At 51.8% G+C, this 21,185-nt stretch overlaps 2 protein-coding genes across 3 annotated transcripts in view; one reads left to right on the forward strand and one right to left on the reverse strand.

Moving 5' to 3' along the window:
• SNTG2 (syntrophin gamma 2) overlaps positions 1-21,185 on the reverse strand; it is a 179,802-nt gene that overhangs the window by 23,139 nt on the left and 135,478 nt on the right. For both annotated transcript variants that reach the window (XM_042933789.1, XM_042933790.1), the window contains 2 exons: positions 17,307-17,378; positions 7,716-7,916 (listed from right to left, as the gene is read on the reverse strand). In XM_042933789.1, the coding sequence (XP_042789723.1) occupies positions 7,716-7,916; positions 17,307-17,378 (273 nt within the window). The remainder of the gene's footprint in view (positions 1-7,715; positions 7,917-17,306; positions 17,379-21,185) is intronic.
• Positions 3,547-5,013, forward strand: LOC122216671 (grpE protein homolog 1, mitochondrial). Its single transcript, XM_042933791.1, has one exon. The coding sequence runs from the start codon at positions 3,547-3,549 to the stop codon at positions 4,198-4,200; it is 654 nt and encodes a 217-aa protein (XP_042789725.1). The 3' UTR covers positions 4,201-5,013.

Consider the following 21,185-nt stretch of genomic DNA (forward strand, 5'->3'; position numbering starts at 1 on the left):
TGTGGTAACTGCACACGGTCGCAATGGCCCCAGCTTCTCCAGCTTTGGGATCAGGCAGTGTAGGTCCCCGCGTTTTGCTGTTCCTTTTCCAGTTACCTAAGACATCTTCTGTCCCTTCATTCCCAACATGAAGTTTAGAATCATCTTGTCAGAGTCCACATACGAGGCTGCTGGGACGGCACCTGGAATCTCATCGACGGATCGGCGGCAGGGTCACTGACCTTTTAGCATCTTTGTGACTTCTGGGCCGTGCACGAGTCTAGGTCTCCACTTACGTGAGTTTCCTCTAACTTGTCTCTGAGCCACGCTTTGCAGTTTTGTTACAAGTCTTTTATGTGTTTCAGATTTGTCCACATTATTTCATATTTTTGATGCTGTTACAAGTATTTTTTGTTGTCTGCTCTTTATATCAGGAAACGAAATGGATGTTTACATATTGACCTTGGATCTTGCAACTTCTTCTTGCAGCTGAACTCCCTTCTCTTGCAGATTCCACCTGAGTTTCTAGTAGGAATGTCATGAAATCTGTGGGTAAAGACAGTTTTACTCTTTCCCTTCCAACCTTGTGTCTCTTATTCATCTTTCTGGCTGTGGTCCTGGCTACTGCCTTCGGTAAATATCAATACAAGTGATGACAGGGGACAGCTTTGCCTATGCTCAGTCTTCGGGGACACAGTCTCTGGCCACTAAGCAGGATGTTACCTGTGGGCACTTCTGTGCCTTCCTAGCAGGTTAAGGAAAGTTTCTTCCATTTCTAGTTTGCTGAGTTTGTTAGATCAGATACGAAGTTGGATTTTGTCAAATATTTTCCTGGGTCTGTTGAAATGATGATAGGATTTTTCTCTTTTAAATTGTTAGCCTGATAGATTAATTTGATTGATTTTATTAAAAAAATTTTTTTTAATATTTATTTTATATTTTAGACAGAGACAGAGCATGAACGGGGGAGGGTCAGAGAGAGAGGAAGACACAGAATCCGAAGCAGCCTCTAGGCTCTGAGCCGTCAGCACAGAGCCCGACGCGGGGCTCGAACTCACAGACCACGAGATCATGACCTGAGCTGAAGTCGGACACTTAACCCACTGAGCCACCTAGGTGCCCCTAATTTGATTGATTTTAGACATAAAACCAATGGTATTTTCCTAGGATAATTTTTTAACTTGACATATTATTCCTGTTATAGAAGAAGTTACTGGATTTTATTAGGTAAAACTGTGTTTAGAATATTTATCTACACCCGTAAAGGACAATGGTCCATAGCTGTGTTTACTTTGCACAACCTTGTCCAACACTGGCCGTGGGGTGATGCTGGGCTCGTGGGAGCTTGAAAGCATTGCCTCCTACTTCCAATTTTCTGGGTTAGTTTGTGTGATTAGTTTTTCCTTTTTTTAATGTTTAGTACAACTCATCAATGACTCCATTTGGGACTGGAATTTCCTTCGTGGGAAAGGACTTAGCAAAAACTCCACTTTTAAACCACAAATGGTATCATTTGGGTAACTCGTCTCCCCTTGAGGGAGGCTTGGTGGTTTGTGTCTTACGAGGATTGTGTCCATTCTGAGTTGTCAGATTTGTGTTAATTTTTAGAAATTGTTTATGTAATGTTCCCTGACTGTGTCTTTAAATATCTGGGTAGTGACATTTTGTCCCTCATTCTTAATGCTTTTCCTTTTCATCAGTCTGGCAAGACTTTCATTAATTTTTTGATCTTTATAGAATCAAATTTTAGTTTCACTGATTTTCTGTTTTTCTTTGTTTTTCTGTCTAGTTCACTGATTTCTACTCCGACTTATATTTTTTTGCTTACTTTGGGTCAGACTGCCTGTTGTTTGTTTCCAGTTCCTTAGAAGAGGTTTGTTCTCTGGCTTCAGTGGCTGCTCGAGGCCACAGGACGTCAGACCGTAGAGTGACCCACGCTGCCCTGAGGTCGGTCCAGGCTCCGGCCACGTCTCCCATCAAGACAGACAGGAGAACAAGTGTGTGTGCACAAGCGTGTGAGTGCAAGAATGATGTCTGGAGATTCTTTTCCAGCAAAAAAGGACAAATCATCGGCCGGGTGACGTTCAGCTAACAAGCGGCAAAAGTTAACTCGGTTGTTTTTGTCTGGTAGAGTCAGAAGACGCCTCCGTCCGGCGGGATGAGCCAGCCGAGGGCCTGTTTAGGAGGCTGCTCTACCCCCCCTCCCCGAGCAGGTTTTCCATCTACCCAGCAGGGGCGTCTGGAAGCACCCACATTACAGCGTCTGCGTTCAGTGGGTTTCCCGAGGGCTCTGTGGACTGTCCCAACAACCCTGACTTCCCTCATTAATAAAGGAACTAAATGACATCTTTGGGCACGTGTTCACCTTACGTTTCCTTGAGAGTCATGACCTCAGCTTTACACGGTCTCCGTTTACTGGAGCCGGACAGGCTGCAGGTGCGGAGGCTGGTGGGAGGGGCACCCGCTCTCGGGGGTTCGCAGAGTGCGGACGCCGGCCACACGCCCCGTCTGAGCATCGTCCTGGCCCAACAAGCAGCACAGTTATCTGCTGTGGAACCAAAATCTGTGAATGGAAAGCACCCCCTGCTGCTCTGGCAGGTGTCCCACGACCAGCAGGGGAGACGGTCTAAGCAGACACGGGGACCTCAAAGCTCAGCCGGTGGGGCCGGCGAGCCCTGGTTTGTCTGTAGGACGGCGAGGGTCTCGGTGCCTCGTCCTGTGAGCTCAGAAGCAGCCCACCCGATGCAGATACTCAGACCGCAGGCTGCTGCGAGGACACAGATCCTGTTTCGTTTTTCTTAAATTCCAACAGGATGTGGCTGGTACAATTAAAATTTAGGTACACTGATGTGGACAAAACGCACAGCACTTTGCACGTCACCCAGCACCACGTGCACCGGATGCTGAAATAGGAGCAAACGTTGTTTGAAGAGTGGACGGCGGGACCGTGGACCACGGTGGGACCACGGCACAGGGACAGGACAGTGGGACAGTCTCGGCGGGACCCTGGCCTGCAGGCGACACAGCATGTACAGCCAGAGGACCTCCGTCTGGTGCCTGAGGGGACCTGTGGAGGTCTGTGACACAGGTGTCACTCAAAACGACATTAGTTAAACGTGTTGAGCTGGAGACGGGCAGGGGTTTTAAATACCTGCTGGCACACCCCCGATTTGGAGGTTTTCTCTGTGGGGTGCTGACCCTGCTGAGGTGCCCTGAGACGCTGCTGTGAGGAAACGGGCCACAAGTTCAAGTCCAGAACTTTCTTCCTGACATCCTTATGGGGAAGCAGGGATGCGGTGACAGCCGGGCGGATGAAGCTCGCAGCCTGACGCACACGGGAGGAGAACACGTTACAAACGTGTAAACCTTCTCGAGGTTTAAAGGCGGGGCCTCGGGTGGGGCAGAGTCCAAGCCAGGAACAGGAGAGACGCTGAATCAGGCAGAAATGGACGGGGTTGCGGAGGGGCCACTGAGCCCTTCCGAACGTGAGTCTTCTCATCAGTGAAAGAAAGAACACAGAAAACAGGGTCGCGTCTCAGATTTACTTTAAAAGATTAACACAGAGTCATGGCGGCTCGGTGCGTGAGGGTGGCGCGGCGTAGCCTCCCGGCTTTGGCACTGTCTCTTAGATCCTCTCCTCGGCTGCTGTGCACGGCTATGAAACAGAAGAACAGTGGCCAGAACCTGGAAGAGGACGTGGGTCAAAATGAACAGAAGACAGATACTCCCTCTACAGAGAAGATACTCCTGGACGAGAAGGCCAAGCTAGAAGAGCAGCTGAAGGAGACCGTGGAAAAATATAAGCGAGCTTTGGCAGATACTGAGAATTTGCGACAGAGGAGCCAAAAATTGGTGGAAGAGGCAAAATTATATGGTATCCAGGGCTTCTGTAAGGACCTGCTGGAGGTCGCAGACATCTTGGAGAAGGCGACGCAGAGTGTCCCGAAGGAGGAGGTTAAAGACGACAACCCGCACCTGAAGAACCTGTACGAGGGGCTTGTGATGACGGAGCTCCAGATCCAGAAGGTGTTCACGAAGCACGGCCTGCTCCGGCTGGACCCCGTGGGGGCCAAGTTTGACCCCTATGAGCACGAGGCCTTGTTCCACACGCCGGTGGAGGGGAAGGAGCCGGGCACGGTGGCGCTGGTCAGCAAAGTGGGTTACAAGCTACACGGGCGCACCCTGCGGCCCGCCCTGGTGGGGGTGGTGAAGGCGGCGTAGCGGCCGCCGCAGGGCTGCCCTGGGTCCTGTGAGATCGTTTGCCGTAACTCCTGAAAGGTTGGCTCATCTCTTCCCTACTTTTGACCCTTTCCCAAATCTTGTTGGAAAACTGTAGTAACCGGCGGCTAAACAGAGAATTCAGCCGGTTGCACGGATGTGCGAATGACCTCTAATTCGGGAGTCTGTTCATTGATTTTTAATACACCTTTAATAGCCCCACATGCTTACGGAACAGGCCAGCGGCCGCTACGGGAGCCTAGTGTCACGGATGACACGAGCTCGATCTGCTCACGGCCTGGCGATGTCCACGTGTCGTAAGCCAAGTACGTGTCTTCAGGAACCACGCTGGCCACCCGGCTGCCCTGTGGCGCACGCTGCCCCCTGTGCTCAGCCCGCTGCCTCCATCCAGTGAAGGGAAGGCGAGGGTTTACGCACGTTCCTGCTCGGAACGGTTCCACGATGCCCTTGCTGGAGTACGTGGGCTCGTTTATAGTCGGTTACCGTCTAGCTGCCCTGAGCGGCCTCCGGCTTTTCTCCGGAGACGGGAAGTGAGCACGAGCACCTGAACAGCCCTCCCCGCCTTATTTTGCCGGTAACTGAATTTGACAAAATCAGTCACTTTTGCCCTGTTTCTTTCATCTATTTGTAGAAATGTCCAGATCTATATTAGCTAGTTACTGATGGCCTGGAGGTTATTTTCCCTAGTAAGGTGGACTTTCTCAGAATCTGACAGCTGCATCCTTGGTATATTTGAAATGTTAATGTTTAATTTTTAAATTTTATTTAAGAGGATTAAAGCCCTAATATGTTTTATTTTCCTACTTTCTGATAACTGTTTTGTGTACTTTGGTGGAGGGGATCCACCTACTAAGTGTGACTTAGTCTTCCCATTCTCTGCTCAAATCCCAAGGCCGTGTACTTGGCCCACGTCCGCACACAGGTCAGCTTCCCTCTGGTGCAGCCACAGGCTGGCATGTAACTGGGCCTCTGCTGGGGGCAGATGTCTCCACCCACAGACCTGGGAAGGGGACCGGGAAGGGGACCGCAGACACACAGGAGCTGCAGCAGAACACCTCCCCTCCATTCCTCATTCGCCTGGAGAGAAAAGTGGAGCGAGTGACGTTACAAACCAGAGAGAATCCAACCTTCCACTGCCTTTGCTTCCAGGAGCTATTTGTAGGAGTCAGGTCAACACTGTTACATTCATTTACTGCATATAAAGGTGGGGCAATTTATCTTGCTTGTAATTTTGAAAGATGTAGGTAATATTCCCATAATTAAAACTTTAATTTATACCAAAAAAAAAAAAAAAAAAAAAAAAAAAAAGATTAACACAGGGTACAAACTGCACACGGCCTGGCACGGAGGCACGTTAAGATTAGTGTAATTCCCAGGGTTGCCTGGGTGGCTCAGTCGGTTAAGCGTCTGACTTCAGCTCAGGTCATGATCTTGCGGTTTGTGGGTTCGAGCCCCGCGTCAGGCTCTGTGTTGACAGCTCGGAGCCTGGAGCTGCTTCGGATTCTGTGTCTCCCTCTCTCTCTGCTCCTCCCCCACTCGTGCTCTGCCTCTCTCAAAAATAAATAAACATTAAAAAAACCTTAAAAACAAATTAGTGTAATTCCCAGAGTGGCTCTCGTGTGCACACTATAATCGTTAATTTCAGAGGAAGTGAAGGAGTTTAGGGAAATATTTTGCCCAAGTTCACGGAGGGAGAAACTGGCCACACATTCCAGAGCACGTCTGCTGTCCTTCCCGCCTCCGAGTCCAGAAAACTGAGAAATCGGGACAGAGTCCCCGGGACTGGATGCCACACCAGGGGGCAGGAATCCCGCAGGATCCTGCTTCGGAAAGTGGGCGTGACGATTCAGACTGGGGAGGTCTTGGGGGAACTTCCTGTCCTGTACACGGAGACCCCACCACACAAGCCGACCCCTCATCTGGTGGACGCTCACCGGACGGTCACCGTCGCGGCCATGCTCGTCCTCGCCTGCCCACGAAAGACCCTCGCCATCTCAGTCCTGGATTGTGGAGAGACTCCCCGGAACCCGCCGGCATGCTGCCCTCCCGTCCTGATCCAGACCCGGCGTCCTCCCTTCTACCCGCTGCCCCGCCAGCCCGTCTCTGGCCCTCCCCTCTCCCTACTTGCCCAAATACCGAGGACTCTGCAAGGGGAGCCGCCACCCCCTCCGGAGGGACTTCCCGACCATGCAAGCACCGGTGTCCCGTCCCCACTCTGGACCCAGGGGAGAAAGTCTGTTCTTTAAGGAGAGGCACCGTAATCACCCAGGGCGGTTCGGACCCTCGATCTGTTCCGACCGGCAGGGGCGAGACCGGCCTGTAGCCTCTGGGGCCACGGGGCATCAGGGTGCGTCTCCTGGGGTGCCCGTCCGCGACGCCTCCTTCCCCCACACACTGGGATGTCCCCCTGCCTGCAGCACAGCTGGGGACACTGGAGACCAGCCACCCGGCACACGCGGTGACGCAGAATGCCGTCTTCTTCCCACTTTCTGGGGCTGCAAGTGTGGTCACGATGAGTGTCCCTCAAGCTCCCATTTCTCTGCTGTGTTCAGGGCTCAGGGCTGTGAACAGTCGCCGGACGGGCCAATGAGTCCCCGCGACAGGGGAGTCGGTGTTCAGTGCCTCAGGACCCTTGCATCACCTGCCTGCTGGGGTCACGGAGCCGGCGCCTCTGGCATGTGGCCGCTGGGCGCAACGGAACCACATCGGGGGGCCGCTCAGCCGGAGAGGGGGGCCCGGGGGAAGCCGTGACGTGTGTTTCTAGGAACATCTGAGTGTGACGTCGCCATGCAGACTGGCAGGTCGCAGTGACGCCCAGTCAGGGACCCCCAGGCCCGAGCAGCCGCGGGCGAGTCAAAGCCACGCGGGGCCTTCCATTGAGAACGCGCGCTCCCAGACGAGGCGTGATCTCCTCTGCACCAGGGCCGACGACACGGGGCTGGAGGTGGCCGCACGGTTGGCGGGAAGTCCCCTCCCTGACATCGCCGTGTGGACCTTCTGCCCTTGAGGGGTCCCACCGCTAACGACGCCGGGGGTCACGACCCCTGCCTGCTCACGCATTTGACGGACGCACGTTTCTGTACCCTGCCGACAAGGGCAGAAGCTCAGTCGTGTGAACCACGTCATATTCTCCCTCGGGTCCTGACGGCGGGAGCAAGGCCACCGGGTGCCTCGTCCGTGACAAACGCCTGGGGGACTTCAACGCAAATGAGCCACCTGCGCCGTCTGCTGGGAGCAGCCTGTGGGCAGCGTGGCTCGTCAGGGGCGTGGACGTGCCCCCCGCCCCCTCCGTGGAAAGCCCGTGGCTCTCTGCAAACGTGAAATGCGCCCCATCGCGCTCTCCCGTGGTGACCCGTCACCTGCCACGGACGCCGACCTGGTGGCTCAGGTCAGAATGCTCAGCTTTCAAGATTCGCTTTCGTCTGGAACGGCGGCGCACCTGATGGCGAGGTCGCGCCCCACCCGAGTTCTCCCGCGGGAGGGTGGGAGGCGCTTACCCTGCTTCTCTGAACTTCCTTGAAAGTGGCCCTCTGGAAAGACCTCTCCCAGGCGGCCAGCTCGCTCCCCAGGTCCACGCTGAAGACGCGACTCTGGCCGTGGCCGACCAGGACGCTGAAGCTGAACGGCCGCTGGGGCGCGAAGCCGGGAGGACCCAGGTGACAGTCTTCGTGGAGCCAGCCGTCGTCCGCCAGCCAGAGCTGGAAAACAGAACGCGTCAGGGCGTTAGTGCGGGAGGGGGTCCCGACCGAGGGCCGAGGCCCCACGGCCACCAGATGGGGACACGGAGCCACTGCGGACCCGGCCACACAGGGAGCCCTGTTCAGGGCAGGGCCGTCCTCCCACGTGGCAGCTGTGGAGATGAGCCCGAAACAGATTTAGGTAAATTCCACCCAAAGCAGCTTCCACTTAAAATAGCGGTAACCACAGCGTCCGCTTCAGCGTCTCACGGGAAGGTCAGGTCACGGGACCCGGGTGCCCCGGTCTGGCATGAACACGGCCCTAACCAGGCCCCTCGCCGCCGGGTCGCGGGGCATCACCGGCTCTTCTGTCCTGGGCAAAAGGACCCCTGCTCAGAACCCCCCCGAGGCACCGCAGGACCCCCAGCCGTCCAAGGCGTACTTGTACCATCCCAGGGTCCTGGCCACACAGAACCAATGTCCAGAAACATCCCGAGAGCAAAGGTTAAGGCAGAGGAGCCCTGGATGCCGTGGGCTCTGCACACAGACATCGGGTGTGTGCACTTCCTTCCCGAGTCGGTGGCGGATGCGGCTAAGGAGAGGGTGACTCTGGGCCTCACTGGTCTCGGGTCAGCACAGCCCAGGACTGGACGCTCAGGGGACGCAGTGCTGCACGCGGCAGGCAGCGCCCGGTGAGTCTCCCCTCCCTCTGTGTGCTGGCCTGCACACGCACCTCTTCTGCTCTCCACACACACACACACGTACTCGCACACGCCCCTCTTCCCGTCCACACACACACGTACTTGCATACACATACTCACACACGCACACACACGCACACATGTACGTAAGCGTGCACCTTCCTCTGCTCACAGCGTGCTCCGGCCTGCACCCGCCCCTCATCCCTCTCTCCACACGCACACACATCTGCACACACGCGCGCACCCGCACTGCCCAGGCGCTGACCCTCCACGTGGACTGTGCCTGAACCACCTTGTCCGGTGAAGGGGACGGAGGGCAGACTCCTCGCCAAGGGACCCCGGTGTTCACCGTGGCTCAGCTGTGCAGGTAGAAGAGACTACGGATGTGTGTAGGCGGCTCGTGGGTTCTGGGGGCCCCTGATTCTCCTCCGGCCTCGGGACGTCTCCGCAGGACTCGCCTGTGCGCCCTCTCCCTGCTGCTGGTCCTCAGCGGTGTTTGCGCCTGCACACGGTCAGATTCCTCCTGCCTCACGGGCGGGTGCACCGTGTGTGCGTGCCTGTGCACGTGCGGGGGTGGTGTGTGTTCCTAGCCCTAAACGAACCCTGGGCAAGAGACTGCGCCCTGATTTCGGATCCCCCCCCCAGATCTTTCACTTCAGCCTGGGATACACAGAAACCGTTCAACAGATGAGACTGCCCGTCATAAACCAGGAGTGTGTCCTAGTCACCGACACAACGTCTCAGAAATTGGGTCTGCAAGTACTGAACGTAACTGTCTAGACCGCCGACCTAAGGAGACGGCTCGGGAAGCGTCTGTGTGGGCGATGCCGCCAGTGGGTCGGCCAATCGCGCTCTCCTGTCCCTGGTTACACCGGGAGCTCGTATTTCCGTAGGAGGAAAACAGGACTTTCTCTGCCAAGGGTTAGCTGTCCACCTCTGAGGCTGTTTTGGGCTTTAAGACGCAGGCAAAGGAGGGGGTCAGGCGCTTAGAGTGGCAGCACAGAGAAAGCGCGAGCCACCAGTGCCCTCTGCGCCTGTTAGGTCCTCACGCGTTTGCACAAACGCACGTTGTGATCGAGGCGCTGCTGAGCGGAGAGACGGGGTCTGAGCTAATACGCGGCTGGTGGGCTTCCGACAGTCGACAGTCGGGGCCAGTCCTGGAGCAGGAGCGGACCCCCTGCCGGCCCTGTAAGCACACAGAACCCCGCACGTCCCCTTTTCTGACAACAGAACAAAAAGAGCACATTTTAAAATTACCTGGAGTTTTCCTACTTCTGTGCATTTATTCTAGGTACTTATTTGCACATTTACAATTATTGTATCAATGCAGGGAACGTGAAAGAGCAATAGTTCTGCTGGGGCTACTCTGTATGCCGCCTGTGGGTTTTTTTTGTTTTTTTAAAAAAAATTTTTTTTTTTAACGTTTATTTATTTTTGAGACAGAGAGAGACAGAGCATGAACAGGGGAGGGTCAGAGAGAGAGGGAGACACAGAATCCGAAACAGGCTCCAGGCTCTGAGCTGTCAGCACAGAGCCCGACGCGGGGCTTGAACTCACGAACCGCGAGATCATGACCTGAGCCGAAGTCGGACGCTTAACCGACTGAGCCACCCAGGCGCCCCATCTGCCTGTGGGTTTTATCCCCTCCATATGCAGTGTCTGCACATGTACCTCTGCACGTAGTGGAGTTTTTAATAGACTACTTAAATAGATGGTTTTAAGAGACTACTTAAAATACATAATGTTAGCTTCCTAAGTATTGCTCAGTGATATTGTTATAATTCTCCAAATGGCCACTACCTTCAGGAGCAGAATTTAGATTTTCACCTACACGGCGATCTGACTCTTGAACTACTTATTTAGATCAGTTGTGAGGAGCAAGGTCACTTTTCAAGGAGCAACGTGTTTTGCCACTCAAACCAGTGAGCGGAGCTCTGCCTTTACGGACAAATATGAGGGAATACAGATCGCTCTTGAGCAGCCTGGGAAGTCCCAGGGAAGAACACGGAAGGATTTCAGGGATGACATTACTTTCTGAAGCACAGAAAACAACATTAATGTCAGTGACCTTAGTGGTCCGTATGGAGCTCATTTCCACAGACATTTCTTGTGGCTCCTGTGTGAGACGATAACTCAGTCAACAGGGCTCAGAAATGAGCCACCAGGGTGGGAGGTGAGTGGCTCCCCCCTCCCCGGCTGCACCCACAGCATCTGCATTAGAACACCTGGTTTTAAGCCCCTCGGAGCTGCAAATCCCGTTAAGGGCCAGCTCCCTCCCCCTCCCCCCACCCCCCAGGACCTGGACGTGTCCCAAGGAACACAAACATCCAGGAACGCTGTGCCCCTGCAGGCTGTCAGGACTACTCCACGTTGCAGAACTCTGTCCTACCGTGAAGACAGACAGCTCACTTTCACTCTGGGTCACACAGTGGCCCAGGCTCCCTCTCCCGACCCCACCCCAGCCCTCAGAGTCCCCCCGCCCTTTGCAGCAGAGCCCTGGAGCCAACCCCCCCTCCCCACCCTGTGCAGGGTCCTCCCTGATGCAGGTGCAAGTTCTCGGCTCAAGGGAGGGGCTTCCAGACATTCACGGAGGACAGGAGCCCCTTCCCTGGGGTCCCAGCTGCCTGGCGGGTCGCTGGAGAGCAGGCTGAAAATTCTTACTGCGGACTCTAGACAGATTCCAGGGACTCCAAGGGTCCCAAGGAGTGGAACAGAATAGGATTTAAGATGACCCTGGGTCGGGAACTTACTAGCCACCCTGTGCTTATGGGCTCTGAGCCCAAAGATAAGGAGGATTCGCTCCCTGTACGAGAGGATTAACTCCGATGTAAACGGGGGGGGGGGGGGGGGGCTTAGCAAGGCCACCGGGCAGGCACCCCACAGAGGTAGATGCTGCTATCTAGATCCTCTGCCAAACGTGAGTTAACTTAAATTTTAACCGAAAAATTTCAGGTTGGGTATTCTTCCGTTGGAGGACACATCCCCCTCCTCTCCCGCCAGACTCCCCAGAGTCAATTGGCGTTTCTGTTTGCCGCTGTCTGCGAGCCGCATACAACCTACATGTGCAATCAAAGCCCATGGATGCAATTTTCTCATCTATTTCTGATGAGAGTTGAAATAGAGAATACGTAATTTAAGAATCGGAAAAAGTAGGGGCGCCTGGGTGGCTCGGTCGGTTGAGCGTCCTGCTTCGGCTCAGGTCACAATCTCACGGTCTGTGCGTTCGAGCCCCGCGTCGGGCTCTGTGCTGACAGCTCACAGCCTGGAGCTGCTTCGGATTCTGTGTCTCCCTCTCTGTCTACCCCTCCCACACTCGTGTTATGTCTCTCTCTCTCTCAAAAATGAATAAACTTAAAAAAGAAAGAACCAGAGAAAGTAATTTCTTAGAAGAAAGTCAGAGAAACAAACCTACAACAGCAGGATTCATTCCTGGATGGAATACTAATGGCCGTACTTGGAAAAGGTCCTTCTGACACAAATCATTAACAACTGTTGCTGACGGTGCCAGTTCTTCTGATATCGAACTTTATTTCAACCTTTGAAAAGTGAATTAAATGCTCATAAATAAGTTTAAATTTATATGTGCACAGTGATCATCCACAACGAAAGGCGTGTACCAAAGGGGGCATCATTTTGTAGAATCGCCATTTAGGACATCCAAATAAGACATTCGACTGACAGAATACGATCTCCTTTTTAAAGAAGTTCAATGCTACAAAGTTATCCTTATTATTATTATTTGCTCCATATGGGATTAATATATGTGCTGTGGCTGTTCTCCTGACTAATGTAATGGTTTGCTAATCATTTCACAACACGTTTACTGGTCTTCCTGGAAGAAATGCTGGATAAAAACAGAAATGGCTGCGCAGTTATTAACGAAGCACGTCTGTACAAAATGACGGTCTCTGGAACACATCCCGACACCAAAAGAGCACTTCAGACGCGGGAGAGCCGTGTAAAAGCCAGAATGTGACAATGTGGAACTTTTGTAAAATAAAGGGAAAAGCCGTAAAATTTTCCTCTACAATTATCTTGTGGAATATCGATGAATGAAAATCTACACGTATAAATTATCACGAGAATCACTTCAACATAATGGTTCCTTCTACCACTGCGATAATAGTATTATGGGGACGGGACGTATTTCCCTCGTAGGTGTTGTTATTACATGCAGCTTAAAATTCCAGATCTAAATTTAAAATTATTTTTGAGGACATTTTCCATTTAAGGAGGCATATCAAAATTTAAAACATTAAATTTTCATTCAAAACTTCTAACTTTTGACTAATGACTCCTTGGGGTCAAATTCTCAGACAAAACACATGAAAAACGGCACTGCATATATTTTTACTTTCCGCTCCGGTACAGACTTCCTACTTTGCTGTGCGCACTCCTGCGTGAGAAAGACACAGGAGCGTCCCACGCTGGGGCACAGCGCTCTCCTGTACCGGGACTCAGACACGGCTTCCTCCCCTTGCGGAGAGGCTCGGACCTCAAGGCTGTGCCTCTTACCCCTGACCTGGGCCTCATCTGCCACGAAGTCAAACCTCTCCATCCATCTGGGCTGTTTTGTTGCTGGAAGAAATTAGTCCTTGACGGAAACGTCCCCAGAATGAAGGGAAGCCCCCAGCTGGTAGGACACGTCTCCCAGACTCGTGCCGCAGATGATGTGGTCAAGGCTTAGCTGTTGGCCTTTTTAGGGGACGTCTGGAGACAGCTTCCCTCCAAGTGTATGTAACTCACTTCTGATACCTCACTGAAGCCCAGGGTTGACCAGCCGCCCCCACACCCAGCAACGAGCACGGTCTGGCCAAGTACAGTCTGCTCCCCGCCACGCTGTGGCCGGTACCGTAGTGTGGGCTTCACGTGGTCTCTTCCTACGTGTGTATACCTACATACCATATAGAGGATGTGTATCACACGTCATATGTGTCATGTATGTTTAGTGACCCGCTTCTCACCAGCAGAATATGGTGGAAATGGCTGTCTCTGGTGGAGACGGCGGCCTCTGGCCAACTCAGCAAGGAGCTGAGCCCCCCCAGTCCAGACCTTCCAGCAACCGAATTCCACTGACCTCCACGAGTGGGCCTGCAAGGAGAACTTCCACAGAGTGCGGTTCAGCTGGGGCCATAGACCTTAGGCTGAAAGCTGACTCCTCTCATGACCAGCTGTGGGACGGATGATTCCCGAGACAATGTGTGTTGTTTTACACGCCCAGATCACACTCACAGGTCTCTGACTTCACATTTCAGTGCGTGACTTACTAATGGAGCCAATGAGTTTCAACTACTGTGGAAAGGAGAGTGGAAAGGAAGGAAGAAACGGGCACCTGAGCGGCTCAGGAAGCTGAGCGTCTGACTCCTGATTTTGGCTCAGGTCATGATCTCACAGGTCGTGGGATCGAGCCCCGTGTTGGGCTCTGTGCCGACAGTGCGGAGCCTGCTTGGGATTCTCTCTCTCCCTCTCTCTGCCTCTCCCCTCCTCGCTCTCTCTCTCTCTCTCAAAATAAATAAGTAAACATTAAAAAATAAAAAAGAGACGAGGAGGTATAATTAACATACAATTATGATCCCTACTGGCATTATTAACAACAACTAATATTCTCATGGTTTTGTAAAGGTTGTTAATACAACCAGGCCTCTCGTCACTAAGGTTCTATCCAATGACGCAGAGGAATTCATTAGTGTTGTAAAATGATACTTACTGACAAGGAGGTGTCAAAGCACAAATGCTGCACACACGACACGAGACTTAGCACCGCAGAATGTTAGCACCACATGTTAGCACCGCAGAAACTTCCAGAATGAACACAGATGTCTGGGCCACATCTCAAATAAAATGAAACCATTAGCTCTGCTTTAAAGCTCCCTCTGGGTGATTTCCCCGTAAGACAAGGCTGAGAATCACCGGCAGGTGCATCCCTGGCCCTGTGGTGTGGGAGAATCACGGCTCCCGGGACGCAGAGGGCAGGAGGGGACCTCAAACATGCCCTAAAAAGGCCGTGTTCGGTGAGCACTTCCTTACGGCCGGGGCATTTGGCCATCACACAATTAACACAACCCTGCAGAGGGTCACAAAATATAGACAACAACAGGTTATTATCACCCCATTTTACAGATGAGGAAACGGAGGCATAAAGAAACAAAGTAAAATTTCAGGTGGTAGCGTCAGCCCCGTCTACATCGAGAGCACGTGCTTCACACACAACAGCAGACCCTCTGTGGCACATTCACTGGGTGCATTTATTTCCTGCCTGTGCACTGTGGGTCAGCCGGACGTCAGCAGGTCCGGGACAGCTGGCCGAGGGCACCGCCTCCCGTGTCTCCTCCCCTGTGATGGGTGGTGACGGCCCTGGCTTCTCACTGAGCAGGGGCAGGAGGCCAGAGACAAGCCTCCCCCCCCAGCCTGGGCACAAGTCACAGCTGGGAGCACCCCTGGGCCCAAAGCAGGCGCCTCCGGGTCACCGGGATGGGGTGGGACTGACCTCTTCCCGCCTGGCGGAGTCCCCTGAGCCGCTCAGTGACCAGGGTTTGCATTTCAGGTTCCACTTCCCAACCTCTGTATCATTCAGTGTGACCTGAGGTCTGCTAAAAGCCCATCCGTGAGACACCCGTGTCTCCCGGCTGGTGTAGCCTGGTGCAATCCCCGCTCAAATCCCCGGTTGTCTTCTTCTCCGATATGTCAACGCGTGACAACTGCAAGCAAGCAGGAGTCGCACAGAGCGCTCCCGGGAAACCCCGACCTCATGAGTCCCAGACGAGGTGTCAGCCCAGGAGAAACGGAAAACTTGTTTCGTGGCAATGGATTCGCTACTTTGGAACTGGGTGATTCTGAAAGCTTGGGATGGAGGTTATTGGTAAAACTTTGCCCTTTCTTAGCCAGTGAATGCTTTCCCTCTAATAGACGTGGAATATTTGATCAGTCATTCTGGTCCGCTTGGGCCAGACTTTGAAAAGAAAAGCTGGGAAGCTGGGGTTTGTATCTGACCTGTTAAAAACAATGGCAATGACAATAATATACCAAAGATCCCGGAATATATTACTGTAAGTGGCAGTGACTAAAACACTCTCTCCCCAGTATGTGTGCACATACACACTTGTGCACACTCTATCGACCACCGGTCCACCCACCCATCCACCCACCCACCAATCCACCAATCCATCCAACCATGCATCCTTCCTTCCTTTCATCCATCCACCCACTCACCAATTCATCCATCCATCTATCCATCATCCATCCACCCACCAACTCATCCATCCATCCATCCATCCATCCATGCATCCATGCTTCCTTCCTTCCTTCCTTCCTACCTTCCTTCCTTCCTTCCATCCACCCACCAACTCATCCATCCATGTATCCTTCCTTCCTTCCTTCCTTCCTTCCTTCCTTCCTTCCTTCCTTCCTTTCCTTCCTTCCATCCATCCATCCATCCACCCACCAACTCATCCATCCACCCATCCATCCATGCATCCTTCCTTCCTTCCTATCCATCCATCCATCCATCCACCCACCCAACTCATCCATCCTTCCTTCCTTCCTTCCTCCCTTCCTTCCTTCCTTCGATCCATCCATCTACCCACCCACCAACTCATCCATCCATCCATCTATCCATCCATGCATTCATGTATCCTTCCTTCCTTCCTTCTTTCCTTCCTTCCTTCCTTCCTTCCATCCACCCACCCAACTCATCCATCCATCCATACATCCATGCATCCATGCATCCTTCCTTCCTTCCTATCCATCCATCCATCCACCCACCCAGCTCATCCATCCTTCCATCCTTCCTTCCTTCCTTCCTTCCATCCACCCACCAACTCATCCATCCATCCATCCATCCATCCATCCATCCATCATCCATCTATCCACCCACCCACCAACTCATCCTTCCTTCCTTCCTTCCTTCCTTCCTTCCTTCCTTCCTTCCATCCACCCACCAACGCATCCATCCATCCATCCATCCATCCATCCATCATCCATCTATCCACCAACTCATCCATCCATCCATCTATCCACCCACCCACCAACTCATCCATCCATCCATCTATCCATCCATGCATTCATGTATCCTTCCTTCCTTCCTTCTTTCCTTCCTTCCTTCCTTCCTTCCATCCACCCACCCAACTCATCCATCCATCCATACATCCATGCATCCATGCATCCTTCCTTCCTTCCTATCCATCCATCCATCCACCCACCCAGCTCATCCATCCTTCCATCCTTCCTTCCTTCCTTCCTTCCATCCACCCACCAACTCATCCATCCATCCATCCATCCATCCATCCATCATCCATCTATCCACCCACCCACCAACTCATCCTTCCTTCCTTCCTTCCTTCCTTCCTTCCTTCCTTCCATCCACCCACCAACGCATCCATCCATCCATCCATCCATCCATCCATCATCCATCTATCCACCAACTCATCCATCCATCCATCTATCCACCCACCCACCAACTCATCCTTCCTTCCTTCCTTCCTTCCTTCCTTCCTTCCTTCCTTCCATCCACCCACCCACCAACTCATCCATCCATCCATCCATCCATCCATCCATCCATTCATCTGCGTGAAGAGCAGGATGGCAGGTTTCAGGATGGGGAAATGTTATGAATACAGAAGATTTTCAGGTTATCTTACTATCTCAATGGACTCTTAAACCCAAAGGCACATCTTACTTCCATGAGCACATCTCACGTGCAAAGGATACCTACCTTGTGAAGTTTAAATAGTACCTCACAGAGGTTGTAGGTTTTTTCTGCCCGTACCCAGTCTAATGTGCTTACCTGCAAGAAATATAAGATATATACATAAATCATAAGCATTCTCTTGTTTAAAAAAAGGCAACTGTGTGAGGTAATGGATGTGCTCATTAGCTCAGCTGTGGGAATCATTTCACACGTGCACATACATCAAACCATCATGTTGTTCACTTGAGCTATTTACAATTTTATTTGTTAATTATACCTCATAAAGCTGGGAAGAATTTTAAAGTAGACACAAAAACAAGCATGCTTGTTGGATTACTTTCAGTTGGATAAATTTAAACATTTACAGCAATGGAGTCAACGTGTCTTTACCTTAATTAAATTCTACACCATGAGTAGGGCAGTAGGACACCAAACCTCGCCTGTGGCAGGGGATTTGACAGAGAACTTGTGCTCACAGCACAAGTCGGTAACGTAGGGGCTCATCTATTCCACTCACTTGGGTACAGTTTTAGAATTCATTCTGGACTCCTCATACATTAAGTTATGGACCAATTTTCGGTCCCGTCTAGGGAGCTTACTGAGAGGGTGGTTAGTTTGTGTGTGACAGTGTGCTGCGTGTCCAGTCTTGAGACTTAGGATAAACTCACTAGTCTGCTCCGTTCCAGAAACGAATACAAATTTATTGACTTACCAATTTAATCGAACATGTTTTTGATTGGCCTGACTGCATTTCACAACCATTTTAGCAATAATAATGAAGACATCGTCCAACTTTTGAATGGTGTTCTATGGACTGCAATTCATGTTCACTTACATGCTGTACACGAAAATATTTTGTGTAGAAAAATCTGAAATACTCAACACTGTAACAAATTTTGACTGTGACTGCTTACCCGGTGGCTACCTTGCAGCAACTAAACACACAAATAAGAATGAAAATACTCAAAGGTTCACCGTGACTTTGAAATGAAAGTACATGATGTACGTAGTTGGTGACCTTCTTGAAATTGTTCCACCAAATAAATACTGGGACGTAATCAGGCATTTCGAGCCCATCACCTGAGAACGTTTCACCGAATAGTTAATGATGTGAAATTACACTGGCATGTTGCCACTTCATATTAACTGATCCAGAGGTAAGTAAGTCATTGTTCCTGTGATTAACAAAACACGAAAATGGTAAAATATAAAGGTGGGAAGGTCAATCACAGTCATAATTGGAAGGTAATTTGGGGGCAAAGTAGAGCATTTAGGCTGCAGCAATGAAGGTAGACACAATTTTTAATTTTTCCAGTTATAACAATGCTGCCTATTTTTGGAGAACCGTGAAAAAGAAAAAAAATGACATTATTCAGAATGTCCTTCCTTAGTAGTTCCCTGTTGCTGTAAATAGGCATGGCTACGCACACTCGTTCAGTGCGCGTGTTGGCCATTGTCAAGCTTTGCTACGTGAACCCTTCTCTGGCTCAGCCAAAGCACAAACACAAAGTACTCCTAAGTTTCCGCTTGACGTAAATTATCTCCAGAATATTCGTGATGCCCGTCAGGGCTGCCTCTACCTTCTATTTTATTAGTTATGACTCTAGAAGTTATCTGGGCTGCACCAACCCAACACTAAAGCCAACAAGCTCCCAGGCAGGGGCCATCTAGGACGTGGCTGTCCCCAAGAAAACCAAGATGGGTGGCATCTACGTATATTTGTATAATTAGAAGGGAAATAGAAAGTTCAGCCTTGGAGGTTTGTAGGACAGCGGTGAGTGATGGATGAAATCTCAGAAGCGGACATTCCTAGAGTTGTGAACTAACTCTGAATGCAGGCAGGTGTCACCTTCGAAGCAGGTTCCTGGCCCCATGGGGGTGATTCAGACTTAGCCAGTGTGGGAAGGGGCTCAGAGATCCTGGTTTTACATTTGAGTAAATTTACTACTGAGGCCATGTGAACCAGCAGCCTTGCCATCACCTGGGAACCTCAGGACCCACCACAGACTGGTCAGATCAGAATCTTGTCTCAAAAATACGCCCAGGTGGGGCACCTGGGGGGCTCGGCTGGTTGAGGGTCCAACTCGTGGTTTCAGCTCAGGCCATGATCCCAGGGTTGAGGGACCGAGCCCCACGTCCGGCTCCACGCTGAGCATGGAACGTTCTTGAGATTCTCTCTCTCCCGCTCTCTCTGCCCATCCGCACCGTTGGTGTGGGCTTGTTCTCTCTCTCTCAAAATAAACAAATAAACTTAAAAAATATGTGCAGGCAATGCCCCTGTCGTGATGATGTCTTAAGAAGATAATCCAAGGGTTAAAAGCCTAACCCCTTTTAAAAGGAAAGGCAGACAGACAGGCGGTGGGGACCGGAGCAGACGCCTATTCAGTCAGAACTCCTTGCTTTGCGAACCAGATGCTCCACGACGTAACCTGCTGATTTCGGAGGCCCTCAGGTGGACGGACCCAGCTGAAGGATCTTCCCTGCCTCTCAGGAGGGGCAAGACCCTCTGATAGGAAGGGAGGGATGCGGAGTGACACTCAGAGCCGTCACCGTGCCTGCCTGTCTCCGGAGAAATACTTCCCTGGACGGGAATGAGATGTGATCCCCTGATCCTTACGCTCCTTCCTGGCGACTCGGAAATCAAGAAAGGGAAAAATGATCCACGATGGAATCTCAGCGTTTCCAGCCAGCAGGCAACAGAATGGAACTAACCAGCCTTTGCAACGTGGAAGAAAAGCGTGAAGGTCTGTAACCCCAGGCCACTGATGCTTTTCCCAAGTCCTGAGAGTTGACAGTTTGTTTCCTCGGCCACATCTGACTTGGAATGTAGCAGAGACTTTAGGCTGTAAATGTAATATCTTGGTGTCCTTTAATCTTATTGGGGAACACCTACCGGGTAGCCCCAGAGGGGACACAGAATAATTCTGTATCAGACACACAATTATCTAGTGTTTCTTCAATCTACAAACCTTCAAATGAGTTATTTCTTTCCAGGTAAAAATTTTTAAATGATAGAATATATTTGCCTAATTGACATTCTTAAAGTTGCTTCTACTATTCCCTGCATATTCATAAGGAACTGCTACATAATTTATACGTTAATGCTGTACGACGCTGTAAAATTGACTTCATGACTGTTATTAACACATTTTAATGATTTTTGAAAACACGTTGCTCACGTTTTCTCAGATGCCAATTTGCAAGTCAGAAATAACCCGCTGGCTGGAAGGAGAGCACAGTGATGAGAACAATCCCGGCTTTCGCCGGCCCGTGTGAGCACCTAGGAGGGCCTGAGGCCGGGCCAGGCCCCACCCCTGGGCTCTGCCTCCTCGGGGCAGGACCTTGAGCCGGAAACTGCAGACGCCCCCTCCGCGCCCCTCTTCCACTTTCTGCCCTTCTTTTCCCTCCTCTGCTTCAACATCATCCCTTTGGCTCGACCTGATGGAGCTCAGAAGCCGTCCTTGAATACGGGACTTTCTCACGGGACAGCGACAGTGACTGGTGGGGGACATCTGAGAATTTACCTCCCCTGGACCCTGCTCTCCCAAGAGGGTCCTCGTTTACCGAGTCGGAGAGATCGTCTCTCTCCTGTGCCCCCATCCCCCCTCTGCTCAGTGTCCGTGCGGAACACGGCGGCGCTCACTGCGCTGCCTGGGGGGCCGGGGCGGGAAACCGGCCCGGAGGCGTGTGGGGCGTGACCAGTGGTCGTCTCCTGTCTTCTGTCACCAGAGCATAAGTCACCGTGTACAGATGCTGCAAACGTAACATAGGGGGGTGTTACAGATTTGGGCAAAGTAGACACTGTGGTCGGCTGCAGGATGCAAGCCCGGCCGGACCGAAATACCCGCCAACACCGAGGTCAGATTCCCTTGCCATATTCTGGGCACTGCTCTTACAACGAGA

Source organism: Panthera leo, chromosome A3, assembly GCF_018350215.1.
Source record: "Panthera leo isolate Ple1 chromosome A3, P.leo_Ple1_pat1.1, whole genome shotgun sequence".
In the NCBI taxonomy this organism is placed as follows: domain Eukaryota; kingdom Metazoa; phylum Chordata; class Mammalia; order Carnivora; family Felidae; genus Panthera; species Panthera leo.

Coding starts and splice junctions, on each gene's coding strand:
- LOC122216671 (XM_042933791.1), top strand. CDS start 3,547: ATGGCGGCTCGGTGCGTGAGGGTGGCGCGGCGTAGCCTCCCGGCTTTG.